This window comes from Budorcas taxicolor, chromosome 24, assembly GCF_023091745.1.
Source record: "Budorcas taxicolor isolate Tak-1 chromosome 24, Takin1.1, whole genome shotgun sequence".
NCBI classification, from domain to species: Eukaryota; Metazoa; Chordata; class Mammalia; order Artiodactyla; family Bovidae; genus Budorcas; species Budorcas taxicolor.
In genome coordinates this window covers 33,704,848-33,729,333 of record NC_068933.1, presented here as the reverse complement: position 1 = coordinate 33,729,333, position 24,486 = coordinate 33,704,848, and the positions used below count along the sequence as shown (strand labels likewise).

The following is a 24,486-nucleotide window of genomic DNA, read 5'->3' as shown; positions in this document are numbered from 1 at the left end:
ACTTTCACTTTTCACTTTCATGCATTGGAGAAGGAAATGGCAACCCACTCCAATGTTCTTGCCTGGAGAATCCCAGAGATGATGGAGCCTGGTGAGCTGCCGTCTATGGGGTCGCACAGAGTCAGACATGGCTGAAGCGACTTAGCAGCAGCAGTGTATATCTTAACTCCAAACTCCTAATTTATGATAGTTTCCATTACTTCTCAGTTAAATAGCAATGTAGGAGCTGTATAGGATGACAGTATGGAGATTCCTTAAAAAACTAGGAATAAAATCGCCATATGGCCCAACAATCCCACTCCTAGGTATATACCCTGAGGAAACCAAAATTGAAAGAGACACATGTATCCCATTGTTCTTTGCAGCACTATTTACAACAGCCAGAATATGGAAGCAACCTAGATGTCCATCAACAGATGAATGGATAAAGAAGTTGTGGTATATATATACAATGGAATATTACTCAGCCATAAAAGGGAGCACATTTGAGTCAGTTCTAATGAGGTGGATGAACCTAGAACCTATTATACAGAGTGAAGTGAGTCAGAAAGAGAAAAATAAATACCATATTCTAACACATATATGTGGAATCTAGGAAAATGGTACTGAAGAATTTATTTACAGGGCAACAATGAAGAAACAGACATAGAGAATAGACTTATGGACATGGGAAGAGGGAAGGAGAGGGTGAGATGTACGGAAAGAGTAACATGGAATCTTACGTTACCATATGTAAAACAGATAGCCAATGGGAATTTGCTGTATTGCTCATGAAACTCAAACAGGGGCTCTGTATCAACGGAGAGGGGTGGGATGGGGAGGAAGGTTCATAAGGGAAGATATATATTTATACCTATGGCTGATTCATATTGAAGTTTGACAGAAAACAGCACAATTCTGTAAAGCAATTATCCTTCAATAAAAAATAAATAAATTTTTAAAAAAGAGGTGCATAGGATGAACTGTCAAAGAAATTCAGCCAGCCTTCCCTAGGTTAATTTTAAATGTTATTAATATAAGCAAAACTATTGGTCTCAGCATATATTGTAAATGTTACAAGAATGAATTGAAACCTCATAGAAAATCAAGTTCATTTCTCTCCATAATATTCTCTTATCCTCAAGAGAAACTTTGATCAAACTCTTTTTTCCTTGTTTTTTTAAATTTTATTTTATTATTATTATTATATTAATTTATATTAATATTATTATATTAATTTTATCTTTTTTTTACTTTAAAATATTGTATTGGTTTTGTTATCACACCCCTGCACTCCAATAAGAGATTTTGTTTTTCTCCATTTTCATACTATTGGTGACTCTAATAAATTAACCATTCAAACTTTATAAGCTTTTGATCAACTGGTAGTTTGTACTTTCAGATACAGGATAGAAACTAAATCTTCACTGACATGTAGAAAGGATCCTATAAGGTATTCTAAACTATTTGAATTTAAGAATTAGACTCACAGGTATAGGATATGGAACTTATGCTGACACTGATTAGACAATTTCACTATGGTGTGAATTAGATATATCATATGGCTGAATCAGGATTTACTGGAATCCATTATATCCAAAAATAAAATGCCATACAAAAGTAAACTGCTAACTCAAGATCCAGGGAAGTAAAAATTAATTATTCAGGGATAAATTAAATGAGAAAAATTAATTGTGGTTATGCTTTTCTGATGATAAATGAGAAAGCTTTTTTTTTCAGTTCAGTTCAGTTCAGTCACTCAGTCATGTCCGACTCATTGCGACCCCATGAATTGCAGCACGCCAGGCTTCCCTGTCCATCACCAACTCCCGGAGTTCACTCAAACTCACATCCATTGAGTCGGTGATGCCATCCAGCCATCTCATCCTCTGTCATCCCCTTCTCCTCCTGTCCCCAGTCTCTCCCAGAATCAGAGTCTTTTCCAATGAGTCAACTCTTTGCATGAGGTGGCCAAAGCACTGGAGTTTCAGCTTTAGCATCATTCCTTCCAAAGAAATCCCAGGGCTGATCTCCTTTAGAATGGACTGGTCGGATCTCCTCGCAATCCAAGGGACTCTCAAGAGTCTTCTCCAACACCACAGTTCAAGGGCATCAATTCTTCGGCACTCAGCTTTCTTCACAGTCCAACTCTCACATGCATATATGACTAATGGAAAAACCATAGCCTTGATGCATATCTAATCTTCACTTCATTAGCTATATGCTTTTATAAACTGCAATGAAACATTTTAAACTAGTAGCTGGTTCCACACGTCTCCTCAAATTCAAAAATAAAACTTTCACTGTTTCTTCACTTTTAATGGCAATGTAATTATTCATACTCTTGATAATAGTCCAAACTTACTGTCCTGCAATCTTCCCAGGTGGCTCGATGGTAAAAAAAAAAAAAAAAATCCACCTGCCAAGGCAGAAGACACAGGAGATGCAGACTCTATCCCTGAGTGGGGAAGCTCTCCTGGAGGAGGAAATGGAGACCCACTCCAGTATTCTTATCTGGAATACTAACCCATGGACGGAGGAGTCTGTGGGCCACAAAAGTGCTGGATACAATTGACTGAGTACACACCCAATAAATAACTAGAAAACTAGACTGAAGTGTGCTCCTGCAGAAGAACAGAGGAATAGCTGCAGAAAGAACGAAGAGACTGGGTCAAAGTGGGCGTGATGGTCAGTTATGAATGTGTCTGGGCATGAAAGTAAACCCTGATGCTGTAAACAGCAATATCGCATGGGAACATGGAATATTAGGTCCATGAATCAAGGTAAATTGGATATGGTCAAGCAGGAAATGACAAGAGTACACATCAACACTTCAGAAATCAGTGAACTAAAGCAGATGGGAAAGTGCCAATTTCATTGAGATGATTATTATATCTACTATTGTGGGCAAAAATCCCTTAGAAGAATCGGAGGAGCCCTCATGGTCAACAAAAGAGTCTGAAATGCAGTACTTGAGTGCAGTCTCAAAAACAACAGAATGATCTGTTTGTTTCCTAGGAAAAACATTGAACTTCACAGTAATACAAGTCTATGTCCAGCTAATAATGCCAAAGGAAGTTGAACAGTTCTATGAAGATGTACAAGAAGTCTGGAACTAACAGCAAAAAAAAAGATGTCCTTTCATTATAGCAGACTGGAATGCAAAAGGAGGAATCAAGAGATACCTTCAGTAACAGGCAAGTTTTGGCCTTGGAGTACAAAACAAAGCCTGGCAAAGGCCAACACACTGGTCACAGCAAACATCCTCTTCCTACAAGATGAGACAAGTCTACACATGAACATCACTATATGGTCAATACCAAAATCGGATTAATTATATTCTTTGCAGCCAAAGAGGAGAAGCTCTAGACAATCAGGAAAAACAAGACCTGGAGCTGATTGTGGCTTGGATCATGACCTCCTTAGTGCAAAGTTTAGGCTGAAATTGAAGAAAGAAGGGAAACCTACTAGGCCACTCAGGCATGACCTAAATCAAATCCATTATGATTACACAGTGGAGGTGATAAAACAGATTCAAGGGATTAGGTCTTGTAGATAGAATGCCCAAAAAACTATGGATGTAGGTTCATAACACTGAATAGGAGGCAGTGACAAAAAACACCCCCAAGAGAAAGAAATGCAAGAAGTCAAAGTGGTTGTCTGAGGAGGCCCTACAAATAGCTGAGAGAAGAAAAGAAGCAAAAAAGAAAAGAAGAAAAGGAGAGATATACTCAACTGAATGTAGACTTCCAGAGAATAACAAGGAGAGAAAAGAAAGGCTTTTTAAGGGAACAATGCAAAGAAATAGAGGAAAACAGTAGAATGGGAAAGACTAAAGATCTCTTCAAGAACATTGAAAGATATGAAAGAAACATCTCATGCAAAGATGCATGCAATAAAGGACAGAAACAGCAAGGAACTAACAGAAGCAGAAGAAATTATGAAGAAATAGCAAGAATACATAGAAGAACTATACAAAAAAGGTCATAGTAAACTGGACAACCATGATGGTGTGTTCACTCACCTAGAGCCAGACATCCAGGAGTGTGAAGTCAAGTAGGCATTAAGAAGCATTACTACAAACAAAGCTAGTGGAGGTGATGGAATTCCACCTGAGCTATTTCAAATCCTAAAAGATGATGCTTTTAAAGTGCTGTATTCAATATGCCGGCAAATATGGACAACTCAGCAGTGGCCACAGGTTTGGAAAAGGTCAATTTTCATTCCAATCCCAAAGGAGGGCAATACTAACGAATGTTCCAACTACCGTAAAATTCTTCTTATTTCACATGCCAGCAAGGTAATGCTCAAAATCCTTCAAGCTAGGCTTCAACAGTACGTGAATTGACAACTTTAAGATGTACAAGCTGAATTTAGGAAAGGCAGAAGAACCAGAGATCAAATTACCAACATCCACTGGATCATAGGAAAAGCAAGAGAGTTCCCAAAAAACATCTAGTTCTTTACTGACCATGCCAAAGCCTTTGACTTGTGGATCATAACAAACTGTGGAAAATTCTTAAAGAAATAGGAATAACAGACAACCTTACCTGCCTCCTGAGAAATCTGTATGCAGGTCAGGAAGCAACAGTTAGAACTGGACATGGAACAACAGACTGGTTCCAAATTGGGAAAAGAGTACATCAATGCTGTATATTGTCACCCTGCTTATTTAACTTATATGCAGAGTACATCATGTGAAATGCCCGGCTGGATGAAGCAGAAGCTGGAACCAAGATTGCTGGGAGAAATATCAGTAACCTCAGATATGCAGATGACACCACTGTTATGGCAGAAGGTAAAGAAAAACTGAAGAGCCTCTTGATTAAAGTGGAAGAGGAGAGGGAAAAAGTTGCCTTAAAACTCAACATTCAGCAAACTAAGATCATGGCATCTGGTCCAATCATTTCATGGCAAACAGATGGGGAAACAGTGAAAACAGTGACAGACTTGATTCTTGGCAGCTCCAAAATCACTGCAGATCGTGACTGTAGCCATGAAATTAAAAGACTCTTGCTCCCTGTAAGAAAAGTTATGACCAACCTAGACAGCATATTGAAAAGCAGAGACATTACTTTGCTGACAAAGGTCCGTCTAAGTCAAAGCTATGGTTTTCCCAGTAGTCATGCATGGATGTAGAGTTGAACTATAAAGAAAGCTGAGCACCAAAGAATTTACACTTTTGAACTGTGTGTTGGAGGAGATTCTTGAGTCCCTTGTACTGCAAGGAGATCCAACCAATCCATCCTAAAGGAAATCAGTCTTGAAAACTCATTGGAAGGACTGATCCTGCAGCTGAAGCTACAATCCTTTGGCCACCTGATGCAAAGAACTGACTCATTGGAAAAGACCCTGATGCTGGGAAAGATTGAAGATGGGAGGAGAAGGGGATGACAGAGAATGAGATGGTTGAATGGCATCACCGACTCGATGGACATGAGTAAGCTCTGGGAGTTGGTGATGGACAGGGAAGCTTGGCATGCTGCAGTCTATAGGATCACCAAGAGTGGGACACGACTGAGTGACTGAACTGAATGAACTGTGCACTTACAATAAAAAAATTTTATGATAAATGATACCTCTATAAGGCTATTTTAAAATGCATTGGTTGGTATATTATCAAAATCAGCATAAGTATAAAATATAATTGTTAAAACACTTAAAATTTTTACTTCTAATTACCATTCCAGGGCCACATATAGTGCCATCTTCTACAAATGTTTTATCTCTGTCTTCAGGTCTTTCAACTGTGGTAAATGTATCTCTAGGTAACCTCTCGGCATTCAGAAATACTGATGCGCACATTTCATCTCGTACATGCGTATAGATCACAGATAAATTTGCTTGTGATACTAAAGTTTTATATGGCCAGGCACAAACTAATTTTCCACACAATGTGTGACTAAAAGCATAAAGAAGAAAAAAAAACTATTATTTACAGAAATAAAGTAGATTGCTGATACAGCTAACTTTAAAAAGTATTTTGATAATTTAAATCCAAATTTCAAAAGTTTTCTGTAAGTAAATTTTAGGAGCATATCGATTCATGTATGATGTGGCTCTCTGTGTTTCGTGAGGAAATGAAGCAAGGGAAAAATAAACCATTTTTGAAATCTGACAGCCCTGATCTGTTCTATATTAGCTTCTGAAATTTGAGCAAGTGATTATTGGTGTTCCATTTTTTTTATTAGTAAAATGGGATAAATGATTCTAACTACAAACATTTGATATATATAAATATACATTTAAATACACAGTATAAATATAAGTATATATAAAGGACTTCACACAATGACTACCTCATCCCATCAATAGACATGATTTTATGGTCATTGATATAACATTATAGCTATTGAACACATGTTATCTGTAGGAAGTAGGTAATATTGTTCAGCTCAGATCATAAAATAGAGAAAACCTGTTATAAAATGGCATTTTAGTTTGTACATGTATTCCAGAATCTTAGCAATATACAAGCTATATTCCAAACAAAATTATAATTCTCTAAATACATACCTAAACGTACAAAAATTTCTGCCACAGTTTCCATATCTATCTCCTCTTGCATTTACTTCATCAAAACAACTAGGAGGAGCACCTCTAGCCCCTAAGAGAAAAAAGAAATTGTACAGAAAAGGTTGACTAAATTATTATGACATGAATAACCACATTGGTATGATCACTCACTTAGAGCCAGATATCCTGTTGTGTGAATTCAAGTGGGCCTTAGGAGGCATTACCACAAACAAAGCTAATGGAGGTGATGGAATTCCAGCTGAACTATTTTAAATCCTAAAAAGATGCTGTGAAAGTGCTACACTCAATATGCCAGCAAATTTGGAAAACTCAGCAGTGGCCACAGGTCTGGAAAAGGTCAGTTTTCATTCCAATCCCAAAGAAAGGCAATGCCAAAGAATGCTCAAACTACCACACAATTGTTCTCATTTCACACACCAGCAAGGTAACACTCAAAATCCTTCAAACTAGGATTCAACAGTATGTGAACCGGGAACTTTCAGATGTACAAGCTGAATTTAAAAAAGGCAGAGGAACCAGAGATCAAATCACCAACATCCACTGGATCATAGAAAAAGCAAGAGAATTCCAGAAAAACATCTAGTTCTGCTTCATTGACTATGTTAAAGCCTTTCACTGTGTGGATCACAGCAAACTGTGGAAATTCTTAAAGAGATAGGAATACCAGACCAACTTACCTGCCTCCTGCAAAACCTGTATACAGGTCAAGAAATAATAGTTAGAACTGGACATGGAACAACAGACTGGTTCCAAATTGGGAGAGGAGTACATCCAGGCTATATACTGTCACCCTGCTTATTTTAACTTATATGCAGAGTACATCATGCGAAATGCCAGACTGGATGAAGCAGAAGCTGGAATCAAGATTGAAGGGAGAAACATCAATAACCTCAGATATGCAGATGACACCACTCTAACAGTAGAAAGCAAAGAAGAACTAAAGAGCCTCTTGCTGAAGATGAAAGAGGAGAGTGAAAAAGCTGGCTTAAAATTCAACATTCAAGAATCTAAGATTTTGGCATCCAGTCCCATCACTTCATGGTAAACAGATGGGGGGAAATTGGCAACAGTGACAGACTATTTTCTTGGGCTCCAAAATCACTGTGGAGAGTGACTGCACTCATGATATTAAAAGACACTTGATCCTTGGAAGAAAAGCTATGACAAATCTATACAACATATTTAAATAAAACAGAGACATCACATTGCCAACAAAGGTCCATATGGTCAAAGCTATGGTTCTTCTAGTAGTCATGTATGGATGTGAGAGCTGGACCATAAAGAAGGTTGAGCACTGAAGAACTGATGCTTTTGAACTGTTGTGCTGGAGAAGAGTCTTGAGAGTCCCTTGGACAGCTAGATTAAGCCAGTCAATCCTAAAGGAAATCAACCCTGAATATTCATTGGAAGGGCTGATGCTGAAGTTGAAGCTCCAATAGTTTGACCACCTGATGCAATGAGCCGACTCACTGGAAAAGACTCTGGTGCTGGGAAAGACTAAGGGCAAGAGGAGAAGGGGGCACAGAGTATGAAATGCATCCCTGACTCTATGGACATGAGTTTAAGCTAACTCCGTAATGGGAAACCTGGTGTGCTGCAGTCCATGGGGTTGCAAAGTGTCGGACACGACTGAGCTATGAAGAATAACAGAAACACATACAAGCCAAATCTGAAGGAATTTTCAAGGTAGACGATGGGTGCCCATGGGAGTTTTTAGTACAGTTTACACACCAACCTGAAGAGGGTGAGCTAGGATGAAGAATACATTAAAAAGAGTTGTCATAGGACCATACTATGAATCATCCCATGTAAGGAAGCATTGCTAGCCCATTAGTTTCCTGGGGCTGATGTAACAAAGCATCAAAAACTAGGTGGCATAAAATAACAGAAATTTGTTTTCTCACAGTTCTTGAGACTAAAGTCAGAAGCCAGGATGTGGTCAGGGCTGTCCTCTCTCTGAAGTATCTAGAGGAGAATCCTTCCTTGTCTTTCCTAGCTTCTGGTGTTTACAAGCAATCCCTGGAATTCTTTGGCTTATTGATGTATCACTCCAGTCACCTGGCCATCTTCTCACTTTGTTTTTAGATTGCTTTCCCTCTTGAATGCCCAAATCACCCCTTTTATAAGGGCACCAGTCATACTTTAGTAGCACCCACTCTAATGACCTCACTTTCACTGGATATTCTCTGTACAGACTCCATTTACAAATAAACCCATATTTGAGCTACTGGGGATATTAGGACTTATTGAAATAAATTTCTAGGCCCAAGATGGAGCCATTCCTGGTGGGATGCCAGGTCAGCAAACCAAGACGTAGATAACTTTCATGGTCCTATAAATACTCCCCTTGACCAGAACACAGTATGTCCAGCCAGCCAAACCCAACCGCCAAGAAGCTGTAATGATTTCTTTGTTCTAAATAAGGTCTGATATGCAATTCCAGTCAATTGGTGGAAGCCAAATACTTTTCCCTTATTCCCTGATTGCCTTCTTTTATACAAGCTCACAGTCCTGTTTCCTTGTTTCATAGTTCCCTGGACTCCTGAGAGGGGAGATTGTCTGCTTCATGAAGCAAAAAAGTAAAACTTGCTTAGATCAGTTAAATGGTACTCTTTAATATTTTAACAGACTTAACATATCATTTTGAGGGGGACACATTTCAACCCATAACAGGAAGATTCTCATCAATATTATTCCATGTACTTTAAGGTTTCATAGAGTTCATTCCGATATTGTCATCACTTTGTTTACCTCTTTTTTCATTTTATACATTTTGTCTTTTACAGAATTTTCATGACTTGGAAGAGTCATCCTGGAGTTGGTGTCCAGAGATCATTTTGAACCATGTTGTTGCTCTGCTCTCTTGAATGTATTAATATAGTGCATGGTGATTTGGCAGTTTCTCTTCACATTTTTAGGAAAATGTTTAGAGGAAAAATAGAAATCAGCTAAAGTAGAAGTCAAACAATTAGCTGATGAGGTGGATCATAAGCTCAAACTTCTACATAAATCCTACATTCCATGTATCTCCTAGGGGTTCTGCTTCTCTGATCAAACCGTGACTGATGCAGTTGACAGAGGAAACAGCAGTTCAAGCTCTGAAAATCATCATGAATTTTTTGTTTTTAGAACCAACCCATCAACAAACTGAATCATGTATGATTCTGAAGGATAATTTGATATATCACAGAAAATAGATAAAGCATCAGAAATGATATGATCCAAAGCTGTGTTCCAGCCAGCTTTTGCTGGGTAGCTGTTTCTCTTCTGTATCTGACTTAACAGTCGATGATCTGCTTCAAATGAGCCATTTGTCATTGACTATAAACCTGTTCTGCTTTTGTTGCAGACACCACATAACAAAATAATGATTAATAAATATCCAAGTAGACAGAAGGACTGAAGAGACATTTTCCCAAAAGGGAAATGTGAATGGCCATCAAATGCTGAAAAGATGTCAAAGAGAGAAATGCAAATAAAACAATAATATCACCTAGCCAGAATGGCTATCATCAAAAAGAACATGAATAACACATACTGGAGAGAATGTGAGTAAAGGAATCCTCATGCACTGTTAGCAGCAATGTAAACTGGTGGAGCCACTCTAGAAAACTGTGAGTGTGTAAGTTGCTTCAGTTATATCCGACTCTGCGACCCCATAGACTGTAGCTCGCCATGCTCCTCTGTCCATGGGATTCCCTGGCAAGAATACTGGAGTGGGTTGCCATTTCCTCCTCCAGGGGATCTGAAGATTTTTCTCAGAATCAAGAAAATTTTACTTTCTTTAACACTAATATACACTGGGCCTATACGTAGTATGGGCTTCCCAGGTGGCACTGGTGGTAAAGAACCTGCCTGCCAGTGCATGTAGACATAACAGACATGGGTTCAATCCCTGGGTTGGGAAGATCCCATGGAAGAGGGCACGACAACCCACTGCAGTATTCTTGCCTGGAGAATCCCATGCAAAGAGGAGCCTGGTGGGTTATGGTCTATCAGTTCAGTTCAGTTCAGCCGCTCAGTCAAGCCCGACTCTTTGTGACCCCATGAACTGCAGCACGCCAGGCCTCCCTGTCCATCACCAACTCCCAGAGTTTACCCAAACTCATGTCCATTGAGTTGGTGATGCCATCTAACCACCTCATCCTCTGTCGTCCCCTTCTCCTCCTGCCTTCAATCCATATGGTCCATAGGGTCGCAAAAAGACTCGACTGAAGCAACTTAGCACATACATACATAGTATACACTTCTTTTAAAATCACACTTACATTTTTTATAGCATTAAATAACACCATTTGGGACAATCAGAATTTAGAAACTACAAGGAAAACTGTGGTCATTACCTTCTCCAATTAATCTGCTACAGTGTTTGTTAATAGACCTACACCGTCCGTTATAACAGTAGGCGTCACCCGACTCACAAGTCTCTCCATTACGTGCGTAAGTGTCAGGCCCACAGATTGATTCATTCCCATTACAAAATTCTTCAAAGTCACATTCATCAACTGCTTTCCTACAAGGTGTATTAACTGGTTTTATCTGGAGGAAAAAAGAAACATAAGAAAAAATTATACATCAATGATACCCAAGTTTTCTTTCTCTTCAGGCTTGAAATTTCCACCCATTTTTCCCCCAGTAGCTAAGAGCAATGAGCCAACTGTCTTCCTGTTAACTATGTAAGTGCTGCACAGACATTTAGGTGATTGAATTTACTGTGCATAAAGGAGTGGGTGTTACATACAAGAAACTGAATGGTAAGGAGACTATCATAATTATTAAAAAGTAAGAAAGTAGAGATAAGGAACAATTATAAAAATTGCTTTCAACTCACTAAGAATATACTCAACCTGTGCAACCTCCAGCTTCTCCATATGCCATCCATAAGCAGAAAGTAAGCAATCGTTCACAAAACAATAAATATGCTTCATAAACATTTAGAAAAAAGTTTGAAGGACACACAAGAGAAGGTTTGTTTTACATACCACATTGAAAACAACTATAAAAAATGACTTGCCCAATTATATATCTCTCATCTCTTCAGTGCTTACTATTAGCTCATAGATTCAGGGTGCCCTTTATGTATATCTACTTTTGCAAACAAATATCTAAATACCACCACTGCAAAGCCTTTCACTCAGCCCAAGACCCAATACCTCATGGCTATCATCAGTATCTTACACAAACTAAGCCAAAATTTTTCCAGCTTCAAGGTCCTAGTTGTTGTTCAGTCACTCAGTCATGTCCGATTCTTTGGGACTCCATCCATGGACTGAAGCCCCAGCTTATGTAACATTTACTGCCACACCTCACAAAAAGAGTTTCTGGATACTTCTCTTATTGTCAACAAGTATCCACTACCTGCAGCAAATCTGACACAAGTTCTTCAAGCAATGGGTGGGAAGACACAACACAGTATTTGTGTTGCCTAAGCTTATATAGTTAATATTCAAATCAAAACCAATAATTAAAATAGTTTCTAAAAGAAAACACATATAAATGTAATGAGAAGGTATTTTATTTGCTTTTTCAGAGTGCAGACTTTTTTCTTTACAAATGCGTATAATTGGCAATCTTCCTTTTATTCTAATTTCTTTTTTTAATCATTAAAACTTTATTGCATAGGTGTTTAAGGATCATGGAAAATATGAGGAGAAAGTACAGAGACTTTCCTTATAACCCCTGCTGCATACAACCAAGCACATGATGCGTTTGTTGCAGTTGACAGCCTTACATTGACACATCATAATCACTCAAACTCCATGTATATTAGAGCTCTTTCCTGCTGTTTTACATTTTAGGTGGAGATAAGTGAGCACTTGCAGTGCCCTAAGATGACACCACCCTTATGGCAGAAAGTGAGGAGGAACTAAAAAGCCTCTTGATGAAAGTGAAAGTGGAGAGCGAAAAAGTTGGCCTAAAGCTCAACATTCAGAAAACGAAGATCATGACATCTGGTCCCATCACTTCATGGGAAATAGATGGGGAAACAGTGGAAACAGTGTCACACTTTATTTTGGGGAGGCTCCAAAATCACTGCAGATGGTGACTGCAGCCATGAAATTTAAAGACACTTACTCCTTGGAAGAAAAGTTATGACCAACCTAGATAGCATATTCAAAAGCAGAGACATTACTTTGCCAACAAGGTCCGTCTAGTCAAGGCTATGGTTTTTCCAGTGGTCATGTATGGATATGAGAGTTGGACTGTGAAGAAAGCTGAGCACTGAAGAATTGATGCTTTTGAACTGCGGTGCTGGAGAAGACTCCTGAGAGTGCCTTGGACTGCAAGGAGATCCAGCCAGTCCATTCTGAAGGAGATCAGCCCTGGGATTTCTTTGGAAGGAATGATGCTAAAGCTGAAGCTCCAGTACTTCTGCTACCTCATGCGAATAATTAATTGACTCATTGGAAAAGACTGTGATGCTGGGAGGGATTGGGGGCAGGAGGAGAAGGGGACGACCAAGGATGAGATGGCTGGATGGCATCACTGACTCGATGGACGTGAGTCTGAGTGAACTCCGGGAGTTGGTGATGGACAGGGAGGTCTGGCGTGCTGCGATTCATGGGGTCGCAAAGAGTCGGACACAACTGAACTGACTGATTCACTGACTGAACATCCTTCATGCTCTTCCTATTCATCTTCTCCTCCGTGCCTGACAACTACTGATCTTCTCACTGCTTCTAGAATTTTCCTTTTCCAGAATGTCATATAGTTGTAATCATACAGTACACAGCTTTATTAGAGGGGCTTATTTCACCCAACTTCTTCTTCAGTATTTAAATACCCAGTTCCTCAAAAGTTATTTGAATCAAGCTTTATCATTGTACTTGCTTCCTTCATTATAGTGGTTTTATTTTTCTTTCCATGGCTCTCTTAATTCCCAAATAACCTTAATTTTTTAAACCTTCTGACTCCTTGTTTCACATCATTTTCTCCTAAAATATTTTTGTTTTTTGTCTTTCTACATATATTTTTATTCTTGCCAAGACTGTCAGTCTGTATATAAAATGTATAATCTGGGTATAGGAGTGTGTCACTTTATACAACTGAACTAGGGATGAGTGGGTTAAATTTATTGTTTCTGACAATTACACCAACCTTAATTGCATAGTAAAAAAATTACTGTATCAGAAAAATTATAGCCTGGGCTATATCCCTTTCCATAATTGGGCTCAGAGACTAATTAGAATCGTAAACACTGCCCCAGTCTCACCAGCAGTTATTCAGGTATCCCTGTGGGCATGTGAATTCGGTTTCTGAGGCAGAAAATGTATTCCCTTCTGGGCACAGTAATGACTCTACATCACTATACTAGCTGTCTTCGACAACTTGATTAATTTTTCAAGTTACCATTAATATGAATAATTAATACTATACTATGATCAATAATGGAAAAGAAGAGGAGAGAGGTATCAGCAGAATGGGAAAATAGGTGATTTTCAGACTGTATATACCATGGATAAGAACACCTTTGTGGGAGCCATACAATCCCGCCCCCCCAAAAAAAATTTCCAGTCCCCTGGAGAGTAAAAATATCTGCGAGTTGATGCACTGAAGTGGGTAAGAAGAACAGTTGCACTTCACCCACATCACCTCTCACCCAAGGTGGCCTGTGATTTCTCCGGCGGAGAAAAGTGAAAGTGATGTGAGAGCCGGGTTTCCCCAGCCTCGTGAGACACTGGCCACGAAGCCCACTTTCATCCTACCCCACCCAGAACACTGAGGGAACTGGCACCCGTTGAATAGTCTGGAGATACCTTATTTCCCGGGTTTCTTGATTTCCCAGGCAAGAATACTGGAGTGAGCTGCCATTTCCTTCTCCAGGGGATCCTCCCAACCCAGGGATCGAAGCCGGGTCTCCTGTATTAGCATGCAGATTCTTTACCACTGAGCTACCAGGGAAGACCCTGGAGACACTGAGGAATAGGGAAAAGGGATGGGAGCTCACAGCAATAGTGTGTGGAGCACAACAACCAGCATCCTAAGAACTGGCTCACAGGCTCTTGCCAATAGGATGCCTCGCCTGAGGACACACAGCTCAGGCGTTCCACACATCCCATCTACAACCAGAACCCACACTCTCCGGCAGATGGTGCACGTGAATCCCCAACAACTTGGTGCACATGGATGTCAGCAGCTGGCTGGAACCTCCTAACTCAGAGAAGGTGCGCAACTTTGAACACTTCAAGGCACTACCTTGGGGAAAATAAATGGGAGGCTTTCCACATTCATACTGGCTCTGCAAGACTGAGAGAACGCATACAATCCTAATCTTTCCCACTGTGAGGGAGTGAGAGGAATGGAGTAAACACACCCACAGGAAAGGTCTGAGAGACGCTCTGAACTCTAGCTGGGCTAACTTCTTTGTCTCCCAAGGCCAGCTGGTTAACACAGGAGGAGATGGCGACTTCTTCAGATGCAAAGACAGCAATGCCAAGACTCAAGGAACATAGAGAATCAAGGAAACAAGATACCACCAAAGAAACAAAATAAATCTCTGTGGAAGACACCCCAAAATGGAGATGTACAAACTGCCTGACAGAAAAATTAATCATCGTAAGTTCAATGAACTACAGGAGAGAACAGATAGACAAATAAATAAAATCTGGAAAATAATACATGGGCAAAATGAGACATCGAACAAAGAGTTTTGGTTTTTTTTTTTTTTTTTTTTTTAAAGGAACAAGATAAATTCTGGATCTTAAGAATAAAGTGAACTGACAATTTTCACACAAAAGCTGCAAGGGCACAGTTGATCAAGCAGAAGGAACAATGAACTCATAGACAATTACTTGAAATTATACAGTTGGAAGAACAAAGAGGAAAAAATAAAGAAACTCTGTGGTATTTATGGAACGTCATCAAAATAAACACTGTATGCATATGTTAGTCCCAAAAGGAGCAAAGAGAAAGGGCAGGAAACTGACAGAAGAGGAAACAGATGTACCACAAGGGACGCCACATAAGACTGTAAGACTACTGAACAGAAGCCTTGTAGCATGAAGAGTGGGAGGGTAATTCCAAAGAAAAGCATTTGCCAGCTAAGAAAACTATATCTAGCAAAGCTGTCCTTTACAAATGAAGAAGAGATAAAACTTTACCAGGAATACAAATGCTGAGGAAGTTCATTGCCACTAGACCTCTCTCTCTCTCACACACACACACGCACACACACACAATGCCCTCTGAAGAGAGTTCTTTAAGTCAAAATGAAAAGATGCCAGTTAGCTTCATGAAACCATATACGAGTATAAAAACCATTGGCAAAAGTAAGTATTCAGTAAAGTTCAGATACTCCAATACTATACATAATAGGCACACATGCTCGGTTGCTTCAGTGTGTCCAACTCTTCGTGACCTCATGGACTGTAGCCTGCAAGGCTCCTCTGTCCATGGGATTTTCCAAGCAAGAATACTGGAATGGGTTGCCATGCTCTCCTCCAGGGGATCCTCCTGACCCAGGGATCGAACCTATGTTTCCTGCACCTCCTGTGTTGAAAGCAGATTCTTTATCCACTGAGATATCTGGGAAGCGCTGTATACATAATGTGGTGCTATGTTAATCACTTATAACTCTGGTATAAAAGTTAAAAAATAAAAGCATTAAAAATAACTAGAACTGCAACAATTTTTTCAAGTATGCACTCTATTAAAAATGTTATAATAGCATTAATAGCATGAGATGTGAGGGGAAAGAAGTAAAAGTGTAAAATTTTATATGAAATTGAAGCTGTTATCTTAAATAGCCTGTTATCACCATAAAATGTTTTTATAAGTCTTGTGATAATCACAAAGAAAATACTTTTAGTCAAAACACAAAATATAAAGAGAAAAGAAACAAGGCATACCATCACACACACAAAAAATCATCACAAAGTAAGACAGTAAAAGAGGAAAAATGGGACAACAGAACTACAAAATGTACAGAAAGCAACACTATGGCAATAGCAAATCCTTCCTAGTCAAACATTACTTTTTTTTTAATGGGCAAGTGTTTCTTTTAATTATTTTTAATATTAATTTATTTATTTTAATTGGAGACTAATTACTTTACAATATTGTAATGGTTTTGCCATACACTGACATGAATCTGCAATGGATATAAATGTGTTCCCCATCCTGAACCCCCTTCCCACCTCCCTCCCCATCTCATCCCTCTGGGTCATCACAGAGCACCAGCCCCAAGCACCCTGTCTCATGCATTGAACCTGGACTGGCAGTTCATTTCACATATGATAATATACATGTTTCAATGCCATTCTCCCAAATCATCCCACCCTCGCCCTCTCCCACAGAGTCCAAAAGACTGTTCTATACATCTGTGTCTCTTTTGCTGTTTGAAAGTAAATAAATTATATTCAACAATCAAAAGACACAGTAGACAGATGGACTAAAAACAAGACAACTATATGCTGCCTACAAGAAACTCATTTAAGCCTTCAGGATACAAATACACAAAAAGCAAAAGGATGGAAATAAGTAGTCCATGAAAATGGCAAAGAGAGCAGGGAGGGCACACTTCAGTTCAGTTCAGTTGCTCAGTTGTGTCCGACTCTCTGCAACCCCATGAACTGCAGAACGCCAGGCCTCCCTGTCCATCACCAGCTCCTGGAGTTCACCCAAATTCATGTCCATTGAGTCAGTGATGCGCACTAATATCTGATAAACTATCAGATAAAATCAGATAAAAATATTGGAGAGCACACTAATATCAGATAAAATAGACTTTAAGTCAAAAACTCTCACAAGAGACACAGAAGGTTATTATATAATGATAAAGAGATAAATTCATCAAGAGGATATAACAGTTACAAATACATATGCACCCAACCTTAGAATACCTAAATATGCAAAGCAAATATTAACAGAACTAAAGACAGAAAGTCACAAACACAGTAATAATAATAGGTGACTTCATTACCACACTTTCAATATTGGCTAGATCATCCAAAACAGAAAAATCCATAGCAAAACACTAGATTTGAACAACATTACATATCTAATGGGCCTAAGAAACATACAGAGAACGTTCCATCCAGTAGCACCAGAATACACATTTTCTTCAAGTACATGTAGAACATTCTCCAGGATAGAGCATAGGCCAAAGGCAAGTCTTAAAACATTTAAAAAGACTGAAATCAGATCAAGCATCCTTCCAACTTGAAGAAACAACCAAGCTCAGAGTTAGCAGAAGGGAGGTAATAATATATATTAGAGCAGAAATAAGTAAAATAGAGATTTGAAAAATGATTTAAAAAATACATCAAAGAAAACTAAGAGCTGGTATTTTTGAGAAGATAGAATTGGCAAACTTTTAGCTAGGCTAACAGAGGGGAAAAAAGAGACAACTCATAAAATTATAAATGAAAGAGGAGGCGTTACAACAGATATCACAGACATTCAAGAGATGATGAGACTATAATTATATACCAACAAATTTTATAAACTAAGAGAAACCTAGAAATAACCTTCCAAGATTGAATCATGAAAAATTTGGAAATCTGAACAAAACTATAATGGGCAAAGACACTGAATTAGTTATCAAAGACCTCCCAAGAAAGAAAAGCCTGGGATGATCTGACAGCTTCACGGCTGAATTCTATCAAACAGTTAAAAAAAAAATTAAGGCAAATCCTCCCTAATCTCTTAAAAAAAAATTGAACACTAGAAAACATTTTCAAACTCATTTTGCAAGACCAGAATTACCCTCCAAACAAAGTCAGGCAAAGACATCTCAAGGGAAAAAAACTTCATGCCAATGAAAACAGATGCAAAAATTCTCAACAAAATACTAGCAAACCAAATTCAATGGCACATTAAAATGTTCATATGCCATCATCAAATGAGATTTAGCCCTGGGATCCAAGTTTGCTTGAACATACATGAATCAATAAATGCAATATATTACATGAACAGAATGAAGGATTTAAGTAACATGATCATTTCAATAGACACAGAAAAAATTAATATAACTTTGTTAATAACTCTGACAAAAGTTAATATATTTTCATAATAATAAAACTATCAACTTAGCTATAGGAAGGAATGCACCTCAACATAATAAAGGCCACATAGGATAATCCCACAGCTAACAAGCCAAGGACTCCCTCTCTCACTACTCCTATTCCACTTAGTACTGAAAGTCCTAGCCAGAGCAATGAGTCAAGAAAAAGAAATAAATTACATTCAAATAATTTCTGTTTGCAGATGACAACATCCTATATATAGAAAAACATTAAAAAAAAAGACTTCACCAAAAAACTGTTGAATAAAAATGAATTGTGTAAAGTTGCAAGATACAAAACCAACATACAAAAATCAGTTGTTTCTTTATAGTAAAAATGAACTATCTAAAAAAGAAATTAAGAAGAAAAATCCTACTTATAATAGCATCAAAAATAATAAAATGCTTGGGAATAATGCTAATTAAGGATATATAAGATCTGCATGCTAAAAATTAGAAGACATTGAAGAAGGAAATCCATGATGAAAAACTGATTTTTCTTTGTGTCCTTTGTAATAAATAAATAATAAAACAATAGTCACAAGTATGCTATATGCTGAGTCCTTTGAGTTCTCTACTGATTCATTAAACCTAGAGACAGTACTGGGGACCTCTAAGAAAGGACACAACTGTCATCATAACAATTCTGAGTCTTCCAATCCATTCACATGGAGTATTCCGTCACTCACTTAGATTTTTTTTTCTTTTTCTCACAAATGTTTTAAGTGTATTTCTTTTGCACTTCTTTTGTTAAGAGTATTCCTGGGACTTCCCTGGCAGTCCAGTGGTTAAGAATGTGCCCTGAAATGCAGGGGATGAGGGTTACATCCCTGGTAAGGAAACTAAGATCCCACATGCCAAAGAGTATCTAGAAAGTCTGAATGCCTTAACAGAAGAGCGAAGATCCTGTGTGCTGCAACTAGAACCCATCACAGCCAAATAAATAAATAAAATGTTTAAAAAGACTGCTTAAAAAAAAAGGAATATTCCTAAGTATTTTAATGCTGCTGTGAATGGGATTTTAATTTCATTTTCAGATTGTTCATTGCAATTACATAGAAACTCAATTCATTTTTGTACTGTGACTATGTATCTCATGATTTTTTATAAACTCATTTAATTGTTTTAAAGGGTATTTTTGGTGGATTCCTTAGGATTATTATATATATGCCGGAGAAGGCAATGGCACCCCACTCCAGTACTCTTGCCTGGAAAATCCCATGGACGGAGGAGCCTGGTAGGCTGCAGTCCATGGGGTCGCAAACAGTCAGATACGACTGAACGACTTCACTTTCACTTTTCACTTTCATGCATTGGAGAAGGAACTGGCAACCCACTCCAGTGTTCTTGCCTGGAGAATCCCAGGGACGGGGGAGCCTAGTGGGCTGTCGTCCATGGGGTCGCACAGAGTCGGACATGACTGAAGCGACTTAGCAGCAGCAGCAGCATTATATATATGCAAGATCATGTTATCTGCAAAGAAAGAAAGAGAGTTGCACTTCTTCCCTTCCAAATTGAATGTCTTTTATTTCTTTTTTCTTACCTGACTGTACTGTCTGAAGTCTCTAGTACAGTGTTTAATAGAGGTAACAGAAATCTGTATTCTCGCTTTGTGTTTGATTTTAGGGGGAAAGGACTCAGAATTTTGATATTAGTATGATGTTAGCTGTAGGTATTTCATAGATGCTCTGTGTCAGATTAAGTTCCTTCCTATTTATAACTTGAAGACAATTTTATAAATAAGTGGTTATTACATTTTCTACTTTCAATTAATTTTTATGGGACTATAGTTGTTTTACAATATTGCATCTTGTTTCTACTGTACAGCATAATGAATCAGCCATATGTATTTGTTATCATTGTTCAGTCGCTTGGTCATGTCTGTCTCTTTGCAACCCCATGGACTGCAGCACGCTGGGCTTCCTTGTTCTTCAACATCTCCCAGGGCTTGCTCAAACTCATGTCTGTCGAGTCAGTGATGACATCCAACCATCTCATCCTCTGTCATCCCCTTCTCCTCCTGCCTTCAGTCTTTCCTAGCATCAGGGTCTTCTCTAATGAGTCAGCTCTTTGTATCAGGTGGCCAAATATTGGAGCTTCATCATCAGTCCTTCCAGTGAATATTCAGGATTGATTTCCTTTAGGACTGACTGGTTTGATCTCCTTGCAGTCCAAGGGACTCTCAAGAGCCAGACATATCTCCTCTCCCTTTCAGAATTCCTTCCCATTCAGGTCGCTACAGTGCATTTAGTACAGTTCCCTGTCCTATACACAGTATGTTCCATTAGTTATATTGCTACATCATTTTTCTGCATATTTTGAAATGATCATGTATTTTATTTTCCTTTATTTAAATAATATGGTGTACTACATTAATTAAATCAATGTGCACTACTGAAATAAATCCCTCTTGGCCATGGTGGCATTCTTTTCATATGTTCCTGGATTCTGTTTGTAATTTTAAAAGGATTTTTGCATCAGTATTTATGAGAAATATTAATCTGTAGTTTTCTTGTGAGGCATTGGTATCAGGGTAACACTGTCATCTAGAATGAGTTTTAAAGTATTCCTCTCTCTTACATATTCCGGGAGAGATTGTGGTGTGTTATATACCACACAATACACAATACACCATACACCAATATACAATGTTATCAAACATTATTATTTCTTCTTTAAATGTTTGACAATTTTCACCAGTGAAGATATCCAGATCTGGGCTTTACTTTGTGGAAAGATTTTAAGTTCCTAACTCAATTTTACACTTGCCTATTCAGAATTTCTATCTCTTCTTAACTCAGTTTTGGTAATTTGCATCTTAGGAATTTTTCCACTTCACATAAATTGTCTAATTTGCTTGAATATACTAGTTTAGTATATTTTCTTATAATTATTTTAAATCATGTAAGATCCGTATGGATTCTCCTCTTTCATTTCTAATTTTGGTGATATGTTACCTCTGTTTTTTTCATGGTCTAGGTAAAAGTTTGTCCATTTTTGCTGATTCCTTTTGAAAGAAGCAACTTTGGTTTCACTGATTTCCTCTCAACCATCATTATTTCTTTCATGATGCTGACTCTGGATTTAATTCTCTCTTTTTTGTACATTTATAAAGTACAACCTTATAGAATAGTTTCTTTAAATATTTAGATATTTCAATATATTTAAGTATTTAAAGCTAAAATTTTCCCTCTAAGTACTGCTTTAGCTGTACACCTCTTGATATGTTGCTTTTTATTCAGTTCAAAATGCCTAATGTTTTAATATTATTTTTTCTTTGACACAGTGATTATTGAGAAGTGTGTTTTTTAATTTCTAGTGTTTGTGGATTTACTAAATTCCCTTCATTTGTTGATTTCTAATTTAATTTTGCTGTCATCAGAGGCCAATCTTTGTATGATTCCAGCCTTTTGAAGTATACTGAGACTGGTTTTACAGCCTAGCATGTCCATCCTCAAAGATATGTATTATTATAAATAATACATATGCTGCTGTTGCTGGGTGGAGTGTTAAGTAGGTGTCAATTTGGTCCAGTTGCTTGATAGTGTGGTAAATGTTTTCTATATCTTTGCTATTTTCAGCATAGTTGTGGGAGACCCTAAGCCAGCCCTAGCAAAGCTTAATCCAGATTCCTGACCCATAGAAACTGTGAGGATAATTTAAGTTTGGGGATAACTTGTTAAGCAATAATAGATAAGTAACATACCATGACCTTATAAAACTTGGCCCTCATCTACATCTCTGACCCCTTCTGTCTTAGTAGGAGCCCTCCACAAAACAGGATTTGAGGCAAAACTTATAAGCTAATGCTTCATTAAGGTTTGGGAGACTAGACAGACAAAAGCAAAACAAATAAATATAATTGGTACATGACCAAAGCTTAATCAAAAATTGTATGTACTTTTTCTTTCAGGGAGGTTTTCCCTGGAAATAATACATGAAACATGGCATCTGAAGTCAATCTGTCACTAGAACTGAGCAGAAAACCATAGCCAAGCATACTGAGATTATCCCATAGACTCAGTCCAGTGTACCATCTCCTACCACATTGCTACAGCAAATCGAGTGATAAATTAAATAGTCGTATTTCAATGAATTTTTACAGAGTTTTATTTCATTGCCTATAAAACAAGAGATAGTTTACAAAATGTCTGACTTGTCAACCACATTTTAGAAACATGTATAACAGTCTTCTTAAATAATCATTATTTGAATCAGCATTTCTAACAAAAAATCCATATTTTGGAAATCAATATGAATTAGACATTTGTTTTTTAATCAGAAGCACTGAAAAACATGGCTTAACAATTCTGGAGAAGCACATAAACAAGGGCCAATACACTCTTTCCTTATCCATCATTAAACTTGAAGAGCATACCACTTTTATTCCTTTATTGAATTCCCAGTTCAAGATCTTTCTATTGCTTCTTTTTCTTGAATCTTTTACACAAATTCTTCTCTTTGTCATTTATGTATTAACTCAAATGTCACTCCCTAGAGTGACATTTTCTGTTTAGCTTGGCTAAAATACACTCTCAGTCACTCTATTCTATTAGCTTACTTTATTTTTAAATCATTTATCATTATACAAAGCTGTATCTTTAATGTTTGTTTGTTTGAAGAATTATTCTCTGCAATACCCACCAAAAGACCGTGTGGAGTAAACTATTTTCTAAATTAGTGAATGAATGAACAATTTCAAGCTGCAAACACACTGTAAATGCGTATCAGCTCATAGCACCACTCTTCTATTTCATCCAAAGTTTACTGACCTTTGATCTGTATATTTTTGTTGTTATTTATTCTGTTCTTCACTGCTATACATTACTTTTAGGGATATGAGTAAAGTAGAGTGATGTTCAGCTGTCACATTTAACTGGAACCAATTTTTCTTTGATATTGGTTAAGAAATCACTGTGTTTTCAGTCCTATTTATTTTTCTCCACTTTTCTTTCTGCTCTAATCCTTGCATTTAACTCTACGTTCTCTTTTATAAGGCATTTTAAAATTAATTAATTTATCTATTTTCAGCTGCACTGGGTCTTTGTTGTTGTGCATGGGCTTTCTCTAGTTATGGCAAGCAGGGGCTACACTCCAGTTGGGGTGCATTGGCTTCCCATTGTGGTGGCTTCTCTTATTGTAGCACATGAGCTCTAGAGCACGGGGGCTTCCGTAGTTGCAGCATGAGAGCTCTCGAGTTGTGGCACACAGGCTTAGCTGCCCTGCAGCATGTGAGATCTTAGTTCCCAGACCAGGGATCAAACCCGTGTCCCCTGCATCGGCAGGTGGATTCTTAATCACCAGAGCACCAGAAAAATCCTATCAATTGGTGGGCTACAGTTCACAGAGCTACAAAGAGTCAGACACAAATGAAGTAACTTAACACACACACACACACACACACATATCTGTTAAGGGGTTAATATCCAAAACATATAACAGGCTCATATGACTCAATATTTAAAAAAAAAACAAGCAAGCAAGCAAACAACTTGATTTTAAAATGGACAGAGAGCCTGAATAGGCATATTTTCAAAGAAGATATATGGATGGCCAACAGGCACATATAAAAATGCTCAGCATCACTAGTCAGGGAAATGCAAATAAAATTTCACAATAAGGTATCACCTCACACCTGTCAAAATGGCTATCATCAAAAAGACAACAAATTGCAAGTGTTTACGAGGATGTTGGAGAAGGAAATGGCAACCCACTCCAGTGTTCTTGCCTGGAGAATCTCAGGGACGGTGGAGCCTGGTGGGCTGCCATCTATGGGGTCGCACAGAGTCAGACACGACTGAAGCTACGAGGATGTGGAGAAAAGGGAACCCTGGCACCCTGTTGGTGGGAATATAAATTGTTACAGTCACTATGAGAAACTGTATGGAGGTTTCTCAAAAAGTAAAAATAGAACTACTTTGATCCAGGTTATATATTTGAAGGATACAATACCAGTGTCTTGAAGA

At 38.0% G+C, this 24,486-nt stretch overlaps 1 protein-coding gene across 1 annotated transcript in view; it reads right to left on the bottom strand.

Moving 5' to 3' along the window:
• LOC128068266 (disintegrin and metalloproteinase domain-containing protein 5-like) overlaps window positions 1-24,486 on the bottom strand; it is a 123,442-nt gene that overhangs the window by 35,488 nt on the left and 63,468 nt on the right. Inside the window, exons 15-17 of the mRNA XM_052661390.1 lie at window positions 10,860-11,055; window positions 6,496-6,586; window positions 5,662-5,881 (exon numbers count right to left, since the gene is read on the bottom strand). Coding sequence (XP_052517350.1) covers window positions 5,662-5,881; window positions 6,496-6,586; window positions 10,860-11,055 — 507 coding nt within the window. The remainder of the gene's footprint in view (window positions 1-5,661; window positions 5,882-6,495; window positions 6,587-10,859; window positions 11,056-24,486) is intronic.